Source organism: Polypterus senegalus, chromosome 12 (genome assembly GCF_016835505.1).
Source record: "Polypterus senegalus isolate Bchr_013 chromosome 12, ASM1683550v1, whole genome shotgun sequence".
NCBI classification, from domain to species: Eukaryota; Metazoa; Chordata; class Cladistia; order Polypteriformes; family Polypteridae; genus Polypterus; species Polypterus senegalus.
In genome coordinates this window covers 160,449,524-160,466,898 of record NC_053165.1, presented here as the reverse complement: position 1 = coordinate 160,466,898, position 17,375 = coordinate 160,449,524, and the positions used below count along the sequence as shown (strand labels likewise).

Genomic DNA, 17,375 nt, shown 5'->3' with positions numbered 1-17,375 from the left:
GAGTATGTATGTTCCAGCATCACTTACAAATGCCTGGAGTGAGTTCCATGACACTTGGTACACATGTTTCTCATTGGTCAACTAAAAATACTGTGGGGTGTAATCAAACCCCCCTTCTGGTGGTCTTTGTATGCATGTTATCAACCAGTCGACACTCAGAATGACCACCAGAGGGCAAACTGGAGGGGACTACCACCATTCTTTGAGTGCCACCGCCTGCCTGTTACTTTTAAAATTAAATAGTTTGCTGGATCCCATACATACAAGACAAGCACAATAGTGAGTCTCCATTGTTTGTCAACTTATTTAAAAATTTTCTTTTTAATTATTTTTCTCAAACAATTAAAAAAAAAAAAAAATCGCTATTTTCCTCCTGATAAAGACCAGGTATTTTAGAAATTTCAAAAATAACCTGAAATGTCACACTGGCACAAGTATGTTTCAGACACTGTGCTTTGGTATCCCATTCTGGAGACGTTTGGGTTCCACCAGTGGTCAGTTCATTTGACTGGATTGGTTGGGAAAGGCAGACAGCTGCTGTCTCCAGAAGAACAAAAACCAAGTCACGAGGTTGAGGGCATTACATTCAAAGTTTAGAGACTGAACTGGGGACGGCTCCTCCTAATCTTACATGGAGGATGCTGGGGAAACGACCACAATTCTAGAGACAAACTGAACAGTCAGGGTGCAGGGCCTTCGTATGAGGGGTGACTAAGAACCCAGTCGGCACTCTGGCCAAGCAACAAAAGAACTTGTGTGGCAACATATCTGGAATTTGAAGGCAGGCAGAAGCCTTTTCACATTAAGAGACGAGAAGAAAGCCTTGCTTGGATTTTGCCAAAAAGGGCACCTGAAGGACCCCTAGACTGTGAGAAAAGAAGATTCTGTGATCGGATGAAAACAAAATTAGTGTCATGTCTTGAACTCGGGCACTGCTTCTGACACACCTTTTATTGTTTGCCAAAAAGAAACAACAATACACCCGTAATGTTTCACTGGGACTGCAAAGTTGTCAGTTTTTTCTTAAATTGTATTCAGTTTTAGTCACTCTGGTATGCATTCAGACCATAATTGTGTGTGTATGTATATATACAGTATATCTATGGGGGTTCACCCCCTGCTTGAGCTATGTGCCAGCAACTTCATGTTTCTACCGCTTGTGTTGTGAAGAGGGAGGCTGAACGCACCCCAAGGAGATACGGTCGCTCCTCCGATACCCCCTCTTAAATGGTGATACAATGAGAAACAAATAGTTGGGTTTTTTTTTACCTCCTCTTTGCTCAATCAGCTGCTGGTTTGCTGCTGCAGTGCCATGTGCCTGCATCTCACATGGCGCTTTGAACATTTAAAAGCTTGTACAGCAGCTGTCCTACTCTGTCTTTTATTTCCGGCCCTGGGCTTGGTTAAATCTCTAGGTACAAAGTCTTGTCTCGCAGGACATCATATTAAAGTTCAATAAGTCCTGAAAAGAATGACACCAAACATATATATGTAGGTTTTAAAATAAGCTGATTTAAAGCGTGACAAACAAATTGTTGCACTTTTAGGCTTAGGATTATATATATATATATATATATACACATACACACACACATACATACACACACACACATATATATATTTTAGTACATACAATCTCTCTGTATTTATTTAAAGAACTTCTGTATAACACAAATTTCCCCTTGGGGACAAAAACAGTTTCTATCTCCATCTAAATTCCAATGGCAAACTAGTCAGGATCCATGGAAAGCTGAAGAGAGCCAAGGCCAGAGCTATCATTAACAATAACCTGCTCGAGAGTGCTCGGGGGCTCAGACTGGGCCGACGGTTCACTTTCCACCAGAACAAAGCGGACAACACAGGAATGGCCCAGACTCAAACATCTCTGAAGACCCCAGAAAATAGCTGAACACTGAGGGTCTCCATCCAACCCAAAAGAGCTTGAGAGGATCTGCCAAGGAGAAGAAAAAGAAAACAACTAAAATGCAGCGCGTGAAGCTTGTTTTATCAAACCCAGGAAGGCTTGAGGTTGTAATGGCCACCTTGACTATGTGCCGAGTAAAGGGACTGAATACTTTCTAAAAATCCTGTTTTCACTTTGTCATGTCATATCGTGGTGCTCAGTGTTGCTTGACAACAGAAAATGAATTTAAATGCTTTTAGCACAAGGGTACAGCATAGCAAAACATGAAACAGTGAGATGGTCTGAAGCCTCGTCTCAATGCACTCATTTTTCAGCACTAATAATAATTCCATATTAGACATGAAGTCCAAGTTAGTACTCTTTAGTTGCTGTAGATTTGTTGTTCCCATTCCTCTTGACCTTATTTAACCCGTGTGTTTCGTCACTGACCACCATCTTCTGCACACCTAAATTTGTTTTGAAAGGTGAAAACTCCTTGGAAATCTAACCCCCCAATATTCAAACATACCCCCAAAAGTCCCATTCTGCAAAATGGTATCTAGATGTTAAATCAGTGCAAATATCAGGATTTAACTTCTGAAATGTATTAACACAAAAGGGTTACTCCTTGATTCTTGTACGTGAAGACTTGATTCTCGGAATTTCTGTTGGCTTTTACCGGATGAGCGAAGTAGCTGCGGACTCCGAAGATGCCAACCCTACATCTCCTTTTAATGAAACCTTCTTTTCATGTCATCTGTATGACTTGGAAAGCCAGATTTCTTCTTGTGTTTTTAAACTGGACACGTTTTTAAAATGGACATTTCATTAAGACGAGACACAGCATCTTTCAAAACCCTCCCAAGTTTATTTATACTACAGGGAAAAGAAACAGACCAAAAAAAAAAAAAAAAACACTATTTAACAAACTTCCTATAATACGGTTGCTGCAGCATTTTAACTACATTAGGGCCTCTGCATAAAACTGATCACTTGGATCAACCCAGCCACTGACCAGACTGAATCAAACTCGTCGGGGTTTGTGAACGGACTGTGCTCACTTTACACAGGGGGCATGACGCTTGGCTGCTTTATGGGCAGATATGGAGGTTCCCCCTACCATAAACTGTGGGCACAAATGAAGGGCATAGCCAAACAAGAACAGACGATACCTGGGCCTGCTCGTCTAATGTATCGCCCTTTCCCACGAGTCAGATGGTGCAAGCTTTAGCATTCATGTATGATTTTTTAATGTCACCTTTGCTACCATTAAAAACATATGGATATGATAAAACATTTAAAAAGGTGAGTGCCCTGAGAAAACCCAAAACAAAAGGCCATGGACTGTAGCCTTTCATTGACCATGCAGACATTACAAAATACTATTAACGGGGACAAGAAGCAGCTGGCCTTTCAGGCTGTGGTGACACAGTGGCCTTGTTCCTTCACTGGACTCTTAACACTGAACTTGTTTTGTTCTTGTGTGTGTTTAAAAGTGACTAGTTGTGGGATGCTGACACATCACACAATCTGGACAGTGTGCCATAAAAAAAGAAAAACAAAAAAAAAATTATAACCTACAAGTGACTCCCATGTCATGGACCAAATTGAAAGATGATGAGAAACTGCACCAAAGCCAAATCTGCACAATACTTTGTGGCAAAAAATATCAAGACCACCTGAAATTTGTACTGATATTGAAACAGGAAAAAAAAAGACCACCTGAAGTGTGTACTGTCAAGAAGGATTTTAAAAAAAAAAAAAACAAAAAAGCCAACAAATCCCGACCTACAAAGGAATTCTATGCTTCTAGCTGGGTAACACAGAAGCTCCCCTTGATGCAGGCTGGATGGATTTGGTGTGAAGGTTGTCACTTGCCAAAATTTCAGTGTCAGTTTTAAACGTACAAGACGGATGAAAGTTGGGCATGAGGTGCAATACAGTAAGAGAAAAATTAAACCCTATACAACTGCCTTGCCGTGGTACAACATGGGCAGGGCGCGGCAAGGCGCTTAGCTTTTACTGACCTTTTCACAGGCGAGTCCAAAATGTTTCATTTATTTTTTTCCTTCAAGCAGTCCAGTTTTCTGCATCATTCAAAACCTAAATGGCTGGTGCTCAATGCTATATCCCCACCTCCAGCAGAGGATCAGGATTACGATGGTCCTACGTGGCCTTGAAGCAGCCATCAACGTTATTCCACTACTCGGGGCAAGGGGCACTTAGGCTCAATTACAAATTTAACTAGCGCTGATGCTGCAAAGGACATTGTAAGCCGATTTCCTATGCTTTCACACACGTCAAAAAGTAAAAACTGCAACCTGAAATTCATCATTTTCTATCCAGGTTACCAGAGTCCACACAGTCAAAGGAGGAGTGGGGGGAAACAAAAAAAAAGTTCAACAAAGTCCAATGGAAGGGGGGCTGGGGTCAAAAAATAACAGGTGGATAAACCTGTACACCTAACAGCATCAGTCCAAAGCTTCAAGGGTCCATGTCACTTGGAGACAAGTCGCCTCATCCACTTAGCATGACACTCATTGTTATTCATCCCACAGGGTAGAATATGGTTCTGTTCAACAAAAAGTCCTGGAAGATGAGTGACAGCCGACAAGGCTGCCTTAATGGGGGGCAAAGGGTTGGGCTGGACATGCATCCGTGCCCTTCACTCTCGGCTGGCTCTTCTGTCTCCCCCATACGGCTGTGTCACAGCACATTTTAATGATATGCACAACAGTGAACAAGAGCATAGTACACATAGGCAGTGGACTCACCTAGAACCTGCTTAATTAACCACTGAAACGTGGACTGACCAGGCAACTTCACATGCCCGGTGCAGAGACATGCCGAAAAGTGGGGTGTGGTGGTCAGGGTTTAAAGGGGAAAGTGTGTTTGGGTGGGGGGTGGGGTGCAAGGATGGTGAAGAGAGGCCCCCAAGAGCCTCTTTTGGTTTTCTTTCGCTGTCAGTTCAGAGTGGAAGGTTATCTTAGCTCCCATAGTGCATTGTGTTGCTGGGGATGGACATAGGTGACGCCATGGAGATGGCAGGTCCACCCATGGTGAACTGGTTGTAGTGCCCGCTGCTTGAGCTGGAACCCGCCTGCCCACTGGACGTGCCTGTTGAAATAAAATTAGAAGCAACTATTAGCAGACTAATTCTCTCGAAAGCAGTCTTTTCCCTACCTACAGTCATGTGAAAAAGAAAGTACACCCTATGAAATACAGTAAATGCCTTTTGAATGAATATATATATATATATATATATATATATATATATATATATATATATATATATAAATCAAGATTTGATATTCAATTAAACATTATCTATTGATAAAGGTGATGTAATTGAGAAAAAATGTATTCAAAGGAAAACGAAAAGATTTTTGCCATGTCCATTTGGGGCAAAAGTCTGTCCACTTTTGGCTCCAACAGATGGTATTGCGCCCCCTCAAGTCAAAGCTTTTTCTAGAACTCTTTAGCAGTCTCTGACATCTACTCCACTCCACCATGAAGAGTTCTTTCAGCTGTGTGATGTTTGAGGGGCTTCCTGCATGTACAGCTCATTTCAAATCCTAGACTAAGTCCCCCCCCAACCCCAGTAATCAGAATGTCACTGTGCTCTGTGCACATATTTTAAATCTGCTTTTCTTTTCTTTCTACATGCACAGCCGAGCCAGATTTAGTATAAAGGGGCTCAGCATTTAGAACTTCTACACCAAGCATAGGACAAGACAGACAAAGACAAATGGGCAACATGCACTATTTCTGTGTGTTAAGCGTTAGCATGCCTCTCTTTGCCTTGTTTGGAATGGCAGGATACACCTCAGTAAGGGCCTGCACATGGAGAAAGAGTATAAAGCCTTGGAAATTTGCCCAGCACACCTTGAAGCTGACGGACGGATGGAAGATTACATCATCCGATCCTGTAAATCCTTCCAGCGCAGCGTCGAAAATGGTAAATTCTGCATAAAGTGTTGTCATGGCTTCCTCGTCTGTTATGCCACGTAAATTGTCATTAAAGAAAGCTGTTATTTTCTCTAACGTGATTTCTTACCGCCGTATCACTATGGAAGGGATATTGCCTTTTTACATTGTATCTGTATAGTTTCTGGCTACTTAAAACGCCGCAATTACAAAAGAACTTATTCCAACCAGGGAGCTAGCACCCCCTGCTGGATAGAACCACCACAGCATCTCAGTGGGATTCAGATCAAGCGCCGGACTTGACCATTCTACAACCCCCTCCATTTATTTCTTTTCTTTGTGTATTTACTGGTATGTTTAAGCTCATTGTCATGTTATAAGATCCCAGTTTGCTGCCCCAGCCGGAAAAAATGGATGTGATGGATGCCTGGTTTCAACAGGATGGAGCAACACGTCCTACGGCGCAGAGGATCTATGCAAGTTTTGTGGGAGATGTTTCCAGGGAGGCCGACTTCAAAACATGGTGGCCTTCCAAGCCCTCAATGGCCGAAGTAGTCATGCAAGTGTTCAGAAATTGTCTTGAAGAGTGTATTGCTAATGATGATAATAATTTTGTACCCCCTCTCTTGTGTCATAATGAAATTTATTTTATCTTGTAGCATTTTTGTAGAATAAATGTTTGAAATGTGGTGGTACTTTATGGCTCACCTTGCATTTCCACCCCCACATTTTGAAGCTGGTATCAGGTTCTTCTGCTCAGATGCTGTCTTTGGTTTTTGTCAAACATTTCTTCTGGTACTGTGGTAAAATAATTCTTTATCTTCATCTCATCTGTCCACAGCACACTGTTCCATGAGTTCTAATCTTTACCTAGGTGTTGTAACACATACACATCTGGGAACCAGCTCTGGTGAGGTAAGCAGTTCCAGCTCGGGACAAGAGGGGGTGCTGATGCCAATGGTATTGTCACTTTTCCTAGTAACATTAAAGGGTCACCATGGGAAGACATGTGAATACTCTGCCACTTCAGGGACCAGCCATTATAAATACCTGGCAACCAGACATCAGACCTTGACCAGCGAAACGGGAAGACAGGGCATCCAACACACAGCCAACCAACAGAATTGAGGCTAACTAGAGCCAATATTTGTTTTGCCACAATACAGTTGTATTTCAGTTAAAATTAAACTGGACAACCCGACTGCCTATAACAGCTTTGTTCCTGGACACATTTCTGGACAGCAAAGATTTCCTTTTGGCACATCTCCCTCACTCGTGCAGCGTCTTTCTAATGGTAGACAACTCATACACTTTGATATCATCAGTGGCAAGAGTTACCCATAGATCCTGTGCTGAAATTCTGGACCGTTCTTTTCCAGCATCTTGCATTCTGTTCTCAGGCTGAACTTGCTGGGGTAACCTGGCCTGGAAAAGACTATATTTGTTTGGAGATCTTTTTTTATATCCCTTTGCAGACCATCTAGAACCTTTTTGTGAAGGCCACAGAGCAGGGGTCTCCCAATACGTCACTCGCGAGCTACTGGTAGCTCACCACCTCTTTACAAGTAGCTCACCAAAGGGTAAATGAATCCTACATAAATTTGAAAATTTGATTAGCCAAATTAGAAGTGGCCGATCTTTCCAAAAAACTGTATCACGATCCTTTTAATACAAAAAGCACAATCCCCAATCTCAATTGCAATCTGTCTTTCAATGAGCCATACACTTAAGAGAATATCCGGACTCAAACTCATCAAGACCTAAGTAACACTTTATTTTAAATATTAAACAAAGTTGAATTCAATTGTTCTCTTGTTTGCTAGCTAAGCACAGTTAAGAAACACCTCCCGAAGCTGGTGAGTGAGTGAGTTGGTAACCCCCGATTTGGCCCGTTGCATGGATCTCGGAGTCACACTAATAAATCGGTACCGCAAGCGAACTATGATACATAGCAAAATGACAGAAGTCAAAATAATGTGCAGTTAAAGTCTCAACAGCATTCTCAGCACTTCTGGAGCGTAGTAGAGCCAGATAACTATAAGAATCTTCACCAAGCAGCTCTGAAAATGTCTTGCTCTGTTTGGGTTTCTATACCTCTGTGAGTCACCCTTTTCTGACATGAATGTCATGAAATCAAAGTTCAGAACAAGACTGCCAGAAGAACACTTAAATGACTCCATCAGAGTAAACCCAAGAGGCTCCACTCCACCATAAACCCGACTCTATTGTTGACTCCATGCAGTGCCAGTCATCTAACTAACTAAAAAACACATCACACGTGCAACTGGACAAGTGAATAAAGTGACACAGTGACATATAACAAAATGACAAATGAATAAGTCATATCTGTGTATTTGGAATTGCATTGTTTTGTTTTGACAGCATTCATGCGTTAATTCAACAGTGCGAGATACACTAGAAAATGCTTACAGAAATACAAAATGTACTTGCAGGTGAACTAAATGTTTTTTTGTGAAGTTTAAATGCAAAATGTGAGTTGTGGACACCAACATTTTGTAAATGTTGAGGCAAAATAAGCTAATTCAGTTTGTTTGGGATGAAATAAGCTATGAGAATAAACGTTAGAAAACAGGAGTAGCTCTCGGCCATTTTCATTTTGTAAAAGTAGCTCTCATGGGAAAAATGGTTGGAGACCCCTGCGACAGAGAGCTCTTTATATCTCTGCATGGTGAGAACAAACACTTCAAAAACAAAGAGCAAACCAAACTAGAATGTCTGAGGTTCAAACAAGATAGGTTCAGACAAAATCCTCTCTGATGATGTTTTAATCATTAGCACCTAATTCTAATTTGAGATTATGATAAATGTAGGAGCAGACTTACTTTTTTCAAATGTATGGTTTTCATTTATATTACATGTACATACGGCATGATGTTTGCTGTATTATAGCAGCTTTCTCTACAGGTAGTTTTAATGAAGATCAAATCTTGAAATGTCCGTGTTTTAAAGGAAAAAAAAAAAAAAAATTGTGCCATGTCGTGTACTTACTTTTTCACAGCTACTTCTTATTTGACCTTTCACCCTTTTCTAATAAGCTGACATACTTACCTTGTACAATACCAGTACTCATGATGGAGCCCATTCTGGAGTGTGTATGGTTCACGATGCCAGTGTTTGCTAAAATGATAACCATTCCACAGTGTGAAATCACTGTCCACAAAAGTATCACTTTTATTGTTTCAATAGCATACTTCCCAATCACAGCTCAAGGTGTGATGCACATTTACAAATTGAGTTAAAACATTCATTAGACACACAAAGTACCAGGCAATAAAAGGCCACATACAGAAATGTACAGTGCCTTCCATAATGTTTGGGACAAAGTCACATTCTTCCACAATTTTAGCCTGTGCTCCAGAGCTTTAAATTTGTAATCAAACAATTCATGTGCACAGTCTCAGATTTTAAGGGGTATTTTTATACACTTTAGATTCAAAAGTACCTTTTATACACCGCACCACTGGGACATGGCGATGGTGTATATTAAGGTAGTCCACATGTGTTTGACATCTGTGAATCAGACATCACTGGAGTAGAGTCTCATTTCTCTGGTGATGATCTCAGACATCTTCAAGCTGTTGTTTGTTTTGTCCCCTTGCATTTTCTCTTCTGTATATGGAAAGGTGTGTATAATCTTTTAGCCATTCAAAAATTTTCCTGTTTTGTAGCTTTAAAAAACTCCTTTGTTGCTTTAGCAATATGTTTGGGATCATTTTCTTGCCTTGCTCTAGTATGAAGTGTCATCCACACTGCTTGAATTTGAGCAGACAGGATGTTTCTATATACTCGTGTTCCTTATTCTTCGTTGCTACATTCTATGATGCATTGTACTTCTGAATGAGCATTCATTGGTCGTCAGCTCTCATGCACAGAAGCCCACTCCTATGACTAAAGACAAAACCGGTTTGGGTCGGAGTGAAATATGGAGTAGTTGGATTGAGTGGAATTTATGTCCCATTACAGGCCTGGCTTAAAATGAGTGAGTAGGTAGGTAGGTAGATAGGTGATAGAGGGATAGATGGATACTTTACTAATCCCGAGGGGAAATTCACAAGTAGTAAAAAGTGTCCAGGGAACGAGTCCACATAAAACAAAGTGGCAGGAGTGATCAGTGAAATACAGAAAAATAGAGAAAAAGGTAGAAAGATAAAGTCATACACGGAGCTGCTGGAAAGGCTGCATCATATAAGTTTATGTAAATGAATGCTATGGATGAAAATCGCTGGAAGAGTCACATAATGTGACACAGTCTTTAATGTTATATTCTTGTTTTTCAGCTTCACAAGGGTTTTTTTGACTTTCACTAGCACAACTTTGTTCCTGGTAACGACAGAGATCAAAAGCTTAGAAGCAACATTAGATGCCACAAGCTCTCTTATACCTGCATTAACACACCCGACTAATCGCAAACACGCTGGAGTAATCAAACAAACAAACACGTGTGAAGCCAAATGTCCCAAACATTATGGTGTCCTGAAAAGGGAAGGTGGGGGGTATGTATAAAAAGTGCTGTAATTTATACATGAAAGTGAAAGCAACACATATAGACATTCCCTTTATAAAATCAGGGAATGTGTACTTTCAATTTGTAATCAAACAACTCAAATGTGATTAAAGCTGAAGGGCACCAGGGCAAATCAAAGAAAAAGTGTCTTTGTCCCAAACATTTATGACAGGCACTATATATACATGTACTGTATGTAGCTATATATTTTAAAATAAATAAACTCCATAAAGCTACTAATAACACTAATAATGTTAAGTAGGTTGTATTCTTGTTTCGTACTTGTTTTATTTTATTCAGTCTCATAAATAAATCAAGTCCATAAAACTTAACAATAATAATGTTAAGTAAATTTTACTGTCTCAGTCCATCCACAAGCTGTACTCCGGCCCTCAACCACCAAAGCTTAATAGTACGGCTCATATTTACCCAGAGGGATGAGGTTATTGTGTCCAACTGTGGATCCACTAGATATAACACTGCTGAGGTCATAAGCAGTAGGCATGCCTAAAAACGAAGAAATAGACACATCAGTCTGGTAGGACCAGTTTCCAAAAGCAGTGGCTCATTTTTGTAAAATGTTAAGACTATACCAGACACGCCCATTCCTTGGCCCATACTATATGACCCTCCAGAGTTCCACATATTCTCCGAGGGCGAGCTGTAGTGGGAGCCTGGTGGTGGAGAAGGCGTGGCCCCTGTATATCTGGAAAAGCGAGAAATGGGTTATTCATTGAACTACCTGTGTAGAAGGAAAAAAAAAAAAAAACATCTGCACAGAGCAAAGCAAGCCACTTGCTACAAAAAAGGACTGCAGCTAAGAGTTTAAACTATTTGTTTGTACTGTAATCTTAAAGAAATGTTTAACCCAAAAATAACGTTTTTTTTTTATATTTTTCTTAACACATGTATTGTGTAGTGATGGTCGAGAAACATTTTTAATCTCAAGTTCTCATAGAGAAAGGAACAAAAAGGTTAGTAGAAGTCTCTGATCACCAACAATTGGCATCAATAATTCCATGAAAACAATTTGACGTTACTCGTGTCACATGTAAAGTCCTTAAAACAACCCAAACTGAGGTATTTTTAATAAAACTAGGGGGCTTCACTCAACAACCAACTTGTGCTAGGCACCAGCCACTTCATGTCTCTGCCACTCACGTATGTGGATTTCACTTTCACTAAATAACAAATCTTTTAATTCTCGCGGATACGTATCTTCATTGGGAAGAAACACAAATTAGACAATCTACAAGTCTCTGACTTAAGTTTAAATCTGAACGATATATTCTCTCTCTTTTCACTGTTCCATTATTTCAAGTAATAATTTCCGTTTGTTTGCGCTAATGCAATTTTTACTATGAAATGTAGACCCACCTGCCATTGTTAACATTTATATTTCTATCAGCTACTGTCACACTTCAGAATTATTTAGCAGAAGTCTGTAAAACTGTCCTAGTGAACTGACAGTCTTCTACTTGTTGAGGCACCTTGGATATGCACACGTCCAAGGCGGATTCTCTTCCTAATTCTCTTTCTAGTGTTTTCACTTGCTTTTCTTTAACTTTTAATCTTTAGCTGTACTTGTCGTTCAGTGCACGCTTTTTGCTGATATCACATGAAGCAGCACAATGTTAGCCAATGAATAAGCCGATGATGGGCTGGACTCCTGACCAATGAAGGAAGCAGGAGGCAGGTCCACAATTCAAATGCTTGATTGTGTTTCAGCACATTCCATTTTCTTTCAAAACAGCATTTTCTGGAAGTTGCTAATTTAACAATATTTTAGTAAAAAAAATAGATGTGTTTGGGATGTTGTGAGCATACAACTGGCAGACTTGACATGTCGATTAGGCAACACAAGTAATGCTGAGATTGTATCATAGACGTTTTAGTATTGTTTGCTGTGTTGGTCGCCATAGAGGCCTATTCAATCTCCAATTGGCATGAAAATATATTACACATTTTTCTTGCCCATCACTACAAACCCCATACGATACATAACATATAAAAATGAATATTTTTTGTTAAGAGATTTGTTTAACATCTGAGATTTCAAAATTTACCTAAAAAAAGGGTTCTTTAGATCCAAAAGGTTGCTGGATTTGGAGCCCGTCTGGTCAACCTGAGCTACAATACTGATATCATAGCTTTGTCTGTGAAAATAATAATCAAGTATTTATTTTAATAGAAAAATATCTCATTTTAAAAGATTAAGCATCAAAAGACAATATTTTATAGTGACTAAAAACGAACTTAAAATTGATGGCCTTTGGATCTTCATAACTCTTACAAAGCATCAGTAGTTTATTCATCTCTGCAATGTGATCTACTAACAAAATGTCACTTTGGAGCGGTCCGAGGTGGCTTAACTGGGACACGTTTCTCTTGATGTTGCATATTTATTCTAAGACCTGTGAATCCTTAATATTAACAATTGAACATCCTGTTCCACACGGCATAGACATGAATAACCAATGTACTGATGTTTTGTAAGTGTAATAAAGCCCAAAAGAAGCCTTTGTTAAGGTCGTGTTAGAAAGTACATGATCAATGGATGCATTTTTGCAGAACCTAAACTAAAGTGCTATCAATCTGTCTTTTTTTTTTAATCCCACTTAACTGCAGACACCACCTTGGTCCAGCCTTAATGAATAAAATTATGCTGCATGCAGTTAAGAATATTTTTAAATTCAGACCTTAAACTAAAAAGTCCTACCAACAAAGTAAGCAGATTATAATGAAAGTTACATTGGTGTTGAGCCAGATTCTTAAAAGAGAGTAATACAGCAAGTGTAAAATAATAAGAATTTACAAGTCAATGTTAATGTACAAAATCCTCCACTACCTATTAGTCTTCACTGTACTCAAAATATACTGCAAATAAATGGAATAAATATTTATTAAAATGTGGCTTAATATGTTTATGATGCAGTGGTGTCAGGACAAGAATTTATACAAGTGAGAATTTCTTTGTACTATGTACACATGACAATAAACTTGAACTTATAAAAACAGACAAAAAAAGTTAATCTGTAACCTACCAATTGCACAATCGGCGTCAAGTGAGGTAAAACTGCAGCATTGCAATGGTGGGTGTTTAACTCTTTGATTTTTAACACTGAATTCAACAAGATATGTTTTAAAACAATGTGATAAGGAGCTTGTCATAATATTTAAGTGCAGGGCAAAAAAAAAACACCCTTTACAACCAGAAATTAAAAAGATTCAAAATGGCTGTGATGTCAGGTACTTTACTACCCGTGATAGGACAAAACAGTATTGAGGCTACATTAAAAAACGCCCTCTTAAAAGCATTACAGTAGTTATTTATCAAACTCTGTCCTAATAAATACAAAAGTGACAAAATACAACTAGCAATAGACATATGAAATTTAAATTGCAAGGCAATAATGTCTGCATTTCTTAAAAACACAAACTAGACTCTCAGAATTACAACACACTCAGTCATGGGACTAATGAATGATCATTATGTGGTCTTTGTTTATCTAAAATAAGTTAATGTTAACACTACTGCATTTTACTTCACTAACAGGAGGGAAGTCACAGTCAGTGTACTGATTGTCCAGTTCCTACTCACCTTTTGTTGGCAATGAGAAGTGCTGTCCCTGATAAGGTGTCTCCAGCCTTGGCAAAGAGAGGTGACTGCAAGAGGCATCGTACTTGGTACCAGTGAGTGAGGGGCTCAGTAGGAGCTGTAGACAACCAGACAGTCATCCTGAAGAAATGAGAGCCCATGTAAGAACCAGGAGACTATGGTTTCAATACAAGGTCTAATAGATTACTACTCACAAACAGTAGCCATAATCTTTGTAGATGTTTTAAGGTCAAATTTTGTTCATCTTCTCATTTACACATTCTGTTCAATCTTTAAGACGCCATGTACTCAAAATGATTTTTCATGCATGTTAATTTATAAATGCTAACTACCCATTAGGTGTACTAAACACCAACAACCAAAAAACAATTTATAGCTTTGAAAGAAAGCTCCATGACAGATTTTCTGCAGTTTTATTAATGTGAAAACTAAGTGCAGGTAAAAAACACTCTTCAGAGGGACTAGACAAACATCTTCTATTAGATAATCATAACTTACACTGAGCCGATGAAGGCCACATCAAACCAGAAAGCCAGGCCATGAACCAGTCCTGAATGCATCATGTGAAATTTGAAAGGGATCTCTATCCTGCAATACAATCCAAATGCATGATTACATTTCCAAAGTATAAAATTCACAACCTGATATGGTGCTACTTCAGTCAATGCTGCCAACCTAATGTTCTCTTCTGTAAAGAAGCCCTGAAGGCTCCAAAATGTAGTGTCCAGTCTCAAAAAAAAAAAACAGACCTTAAACTGTTTCCTTAAACGTCTTCTCTGTGCACACTCCGTAGATTTAGCATCAAGTAATGTACAAAAAAATAAATAAATACTCTTACTGTGGTGATCTCACATTTTAAAGGATATACCATAAACAGGTGTCTTCTGCAATTCACAATCCAAAAGTCACAATTACAACCACAGTTCTTTCATCTTTTCTACCTAATTCTCCCCAGGTGAGCTTTGTTCTTCTACTCTCCAGACTCCAACTCACTTGGGGAAGACATAGCATGTCCTTTTCAACCCGAATCCAGACATACTTTCAGTGCAACAAGACTGCCACCTGGAAACACTTCCGGGTCAGGCGGAACCTCTCCTTGATAGAACAGCCCGACCCTCAACAACTCCCTCTAGTGCAGTGATTTTTAACGTTTTTTGAGACACTGAACCCTTTAAGAATCTGATGAAAGCTATGGACCCCCCTTCCCCAGAAATATTCATACACACACACACACACTTGCACATGCATTTCTCCCTACTGTACCCTCATGCACACATCACTTTTCAGCCAGCCACACTTGAAAGAAATTGTGGTCCATTAATCCTCACCAGTATATGAGAAGATAATCAAACAGTGATAAATTGCGGAATACGAGAATTGACACTTGCTCTTATGTAGTGGCACAATATGGCAGTCATGCAGAGAATAATGACGAGTCTAAATGGTAAACATAGGCCAACACCAAGTCAAGAGACACCTCATTTCTTTCAATGGGAAACTGTTGATTGGGACAATGGGGAGGGCTGTATGGTGACCGCTATTTTTCTAAGGTGATTTTTTTCTTGTCCGGTATTTGTCTCGTCGTTATTTTTCTTGTGCATTATTTTTCTCACAAGTATGTAACTCAGACATTAGGCTTAGGTGAGATAAATATTTGTGAGAAAAATAAGCAAGAAAAATAACGGCAAGACGTATAATGTGCAAGAAAAATCACATGAGAAAGTACATGCAAGAAAAATCAACAGTACCGGGCTGTATAGTGAATATAAATGTTAATTTTTATCTGACCCTCTGAAACTCATCCATGGACACCCTAGGAGTCCACGGACCACAGGTTAAGAACCCCTGCTCTAGCCACTCACCAGACCTACAACTCCCATGCAGTCCTGTCAGTGTCCAAACAGGAATCATGCCAGAGGGATGCTACTACTCAGCGTACTGGAGGAACACAGGACCCCAGGGGACAGTCTCCCCTTCTGACCTTCCACTGTAACAGATTCCCAGCTGGGAAAGGTACTACTAACCAAGCCACCCGGGAAGCCTTTAAAATGAAATGTGGGTGGGCAGCCATCATTGTCTGGTTGGTTATTGGTACTTTCCCTGGTCGGAAGGGCCAGTAAACCCATGTCGTCTGTGATAATTTTACTAATTACATCTTTGTCTTTTTCCTATAATTAGACCTAAAATGTCTGAGTACAGTATAGTTTGTATTTAATGATACCCACTTCACATTTCATTCTCTAGATAAATGGCATAAGTTTGAACGGAACAGTTACCTTTTTACACATTCAAATTTTCCTTTATATTTCTGGGTGAAAAGCGGTGTTTATTGGCACTGAGAATTAGGAGAAATTTTGTGACTTGTTTTCTCCAAGTTATTGTACCACTCTGAGCATCTCCCACAGCATATACTCTGTTAATGCCAGTTTCACTTAAGACCGACAACTCAAAGTGGGTGGGGCTTTGAGTTTTAGCTTACGGACGGACGGACGTACAGACAGACAGACGTACAGACAGACAGACATACATACATATATATATTAACTTAATATGTAAGATAGTTTACGATGATCGGGTAACAGCTGTACTGTGTCATATTTATTATAGAAAAATCACAAAAAAAACTGACTACACAAACTGTAGGAATGAAATCAAAATTTAATTATGACAACAGTCTATGATCAGGACGGGTTAACACTTTAATAAAATAACCATAGCATGTTTAAGGCATTTAAAGAATTAAAAAAAAATAGCAGGATGGATATTAGGAGCTCCAGTATGGACATCCCAGTCACCCTAATTAAGCACAGTAAGGAAATCTGACTGAGACCTCATGAAATTTTGCAGTATACCCAATAAACGTCACAAAATAGGACCTCCATGAATTTTCCTATTGAATATTAGAAAACAGTGGAGATAAATCAAAAGCTAATTTAAAATCAACCACAAAAGAAAGTAAACTGGTATTAATAAAAAGAAATACAAACCACAGAATAATAAAAGCTTAAGACTAAAATGTATTCATGCACTGCAGTGGTTTTGTTCACTTTGATCTTCTTGCATAAATATTTGAAATACAAGTTATACCAAACTACAATTATTTAATCAGTAAGATGCCAAGTTAAACAAAAAAATGGTTATAATACAGCAAACAATAAGTAAAAAAACAACAAATAACTCACCGATGCAAGTCATCCTCTTTGGCTTCCAAGAAGTGAACTGTGTATTTCACAGACTTTGCCATCAGGATGCGGATGTCAAAAGTATCCTCATAGCAAAGCAAAAAAAAAAAAATATATTTGAATAAATAAAAAAAGGACACCCACAAGCACATCCAGAGAAATGAAAATTACTTAACATGCTGCTCAATTGGCACCGATCAAAACGCCATGACTGTGACG

At 39.2% G+C, this 17,375-nt stretch overlaps 1 protein-coding gene across 1 annotated transcript in view; it reads right to left on the bottom strand.

The window, feature by feature from the left end:
• Positions 1–2,749: 2,749 nt before the first annotated feature.
• Positions 2,750–17,375, bottom strand: part of carm1 (coactivator-associated arginine methyltransferase 1) — a 55,461-nt gene continuing 40,835 nt past the window's right edge. Inside the window, exons 9-16 of the mRNA XM_039770530.1 lie at positions 17,157–17,242; positions 14,473–14,562; positions 13,957–14,094; positions 12,422–12,511; positions 10,949–11,061; positions 10,785–10,862; positions 8,900–8,968; positions 2,750–5,020 (exon numbers count right to left, since the gene is read on the bottom strand). Of these exons, the coding sequence (XP_039626464.1) occupies positions 4,890–5,020; positions 8,900–8,968; positions 10,785–10,862; positions 10,949–11,061; positions 12,422–12,511; positions 13,957–14,094; positions 14,473–14,562; positions 17,157–17,242 (795 nt within the window). The 3' untranslated portion in view covers positions 2,750–4,889. The remainder of the gene's footprint in view (positions 5,021–8,899; positions 8,969–10,784; positions 10,863–10,948; positions 11,062–12,421; positions 12,512–13,956; positions 14,095–14,472; positions 14,563–17,156; positions 17,243–17,375) is intronic.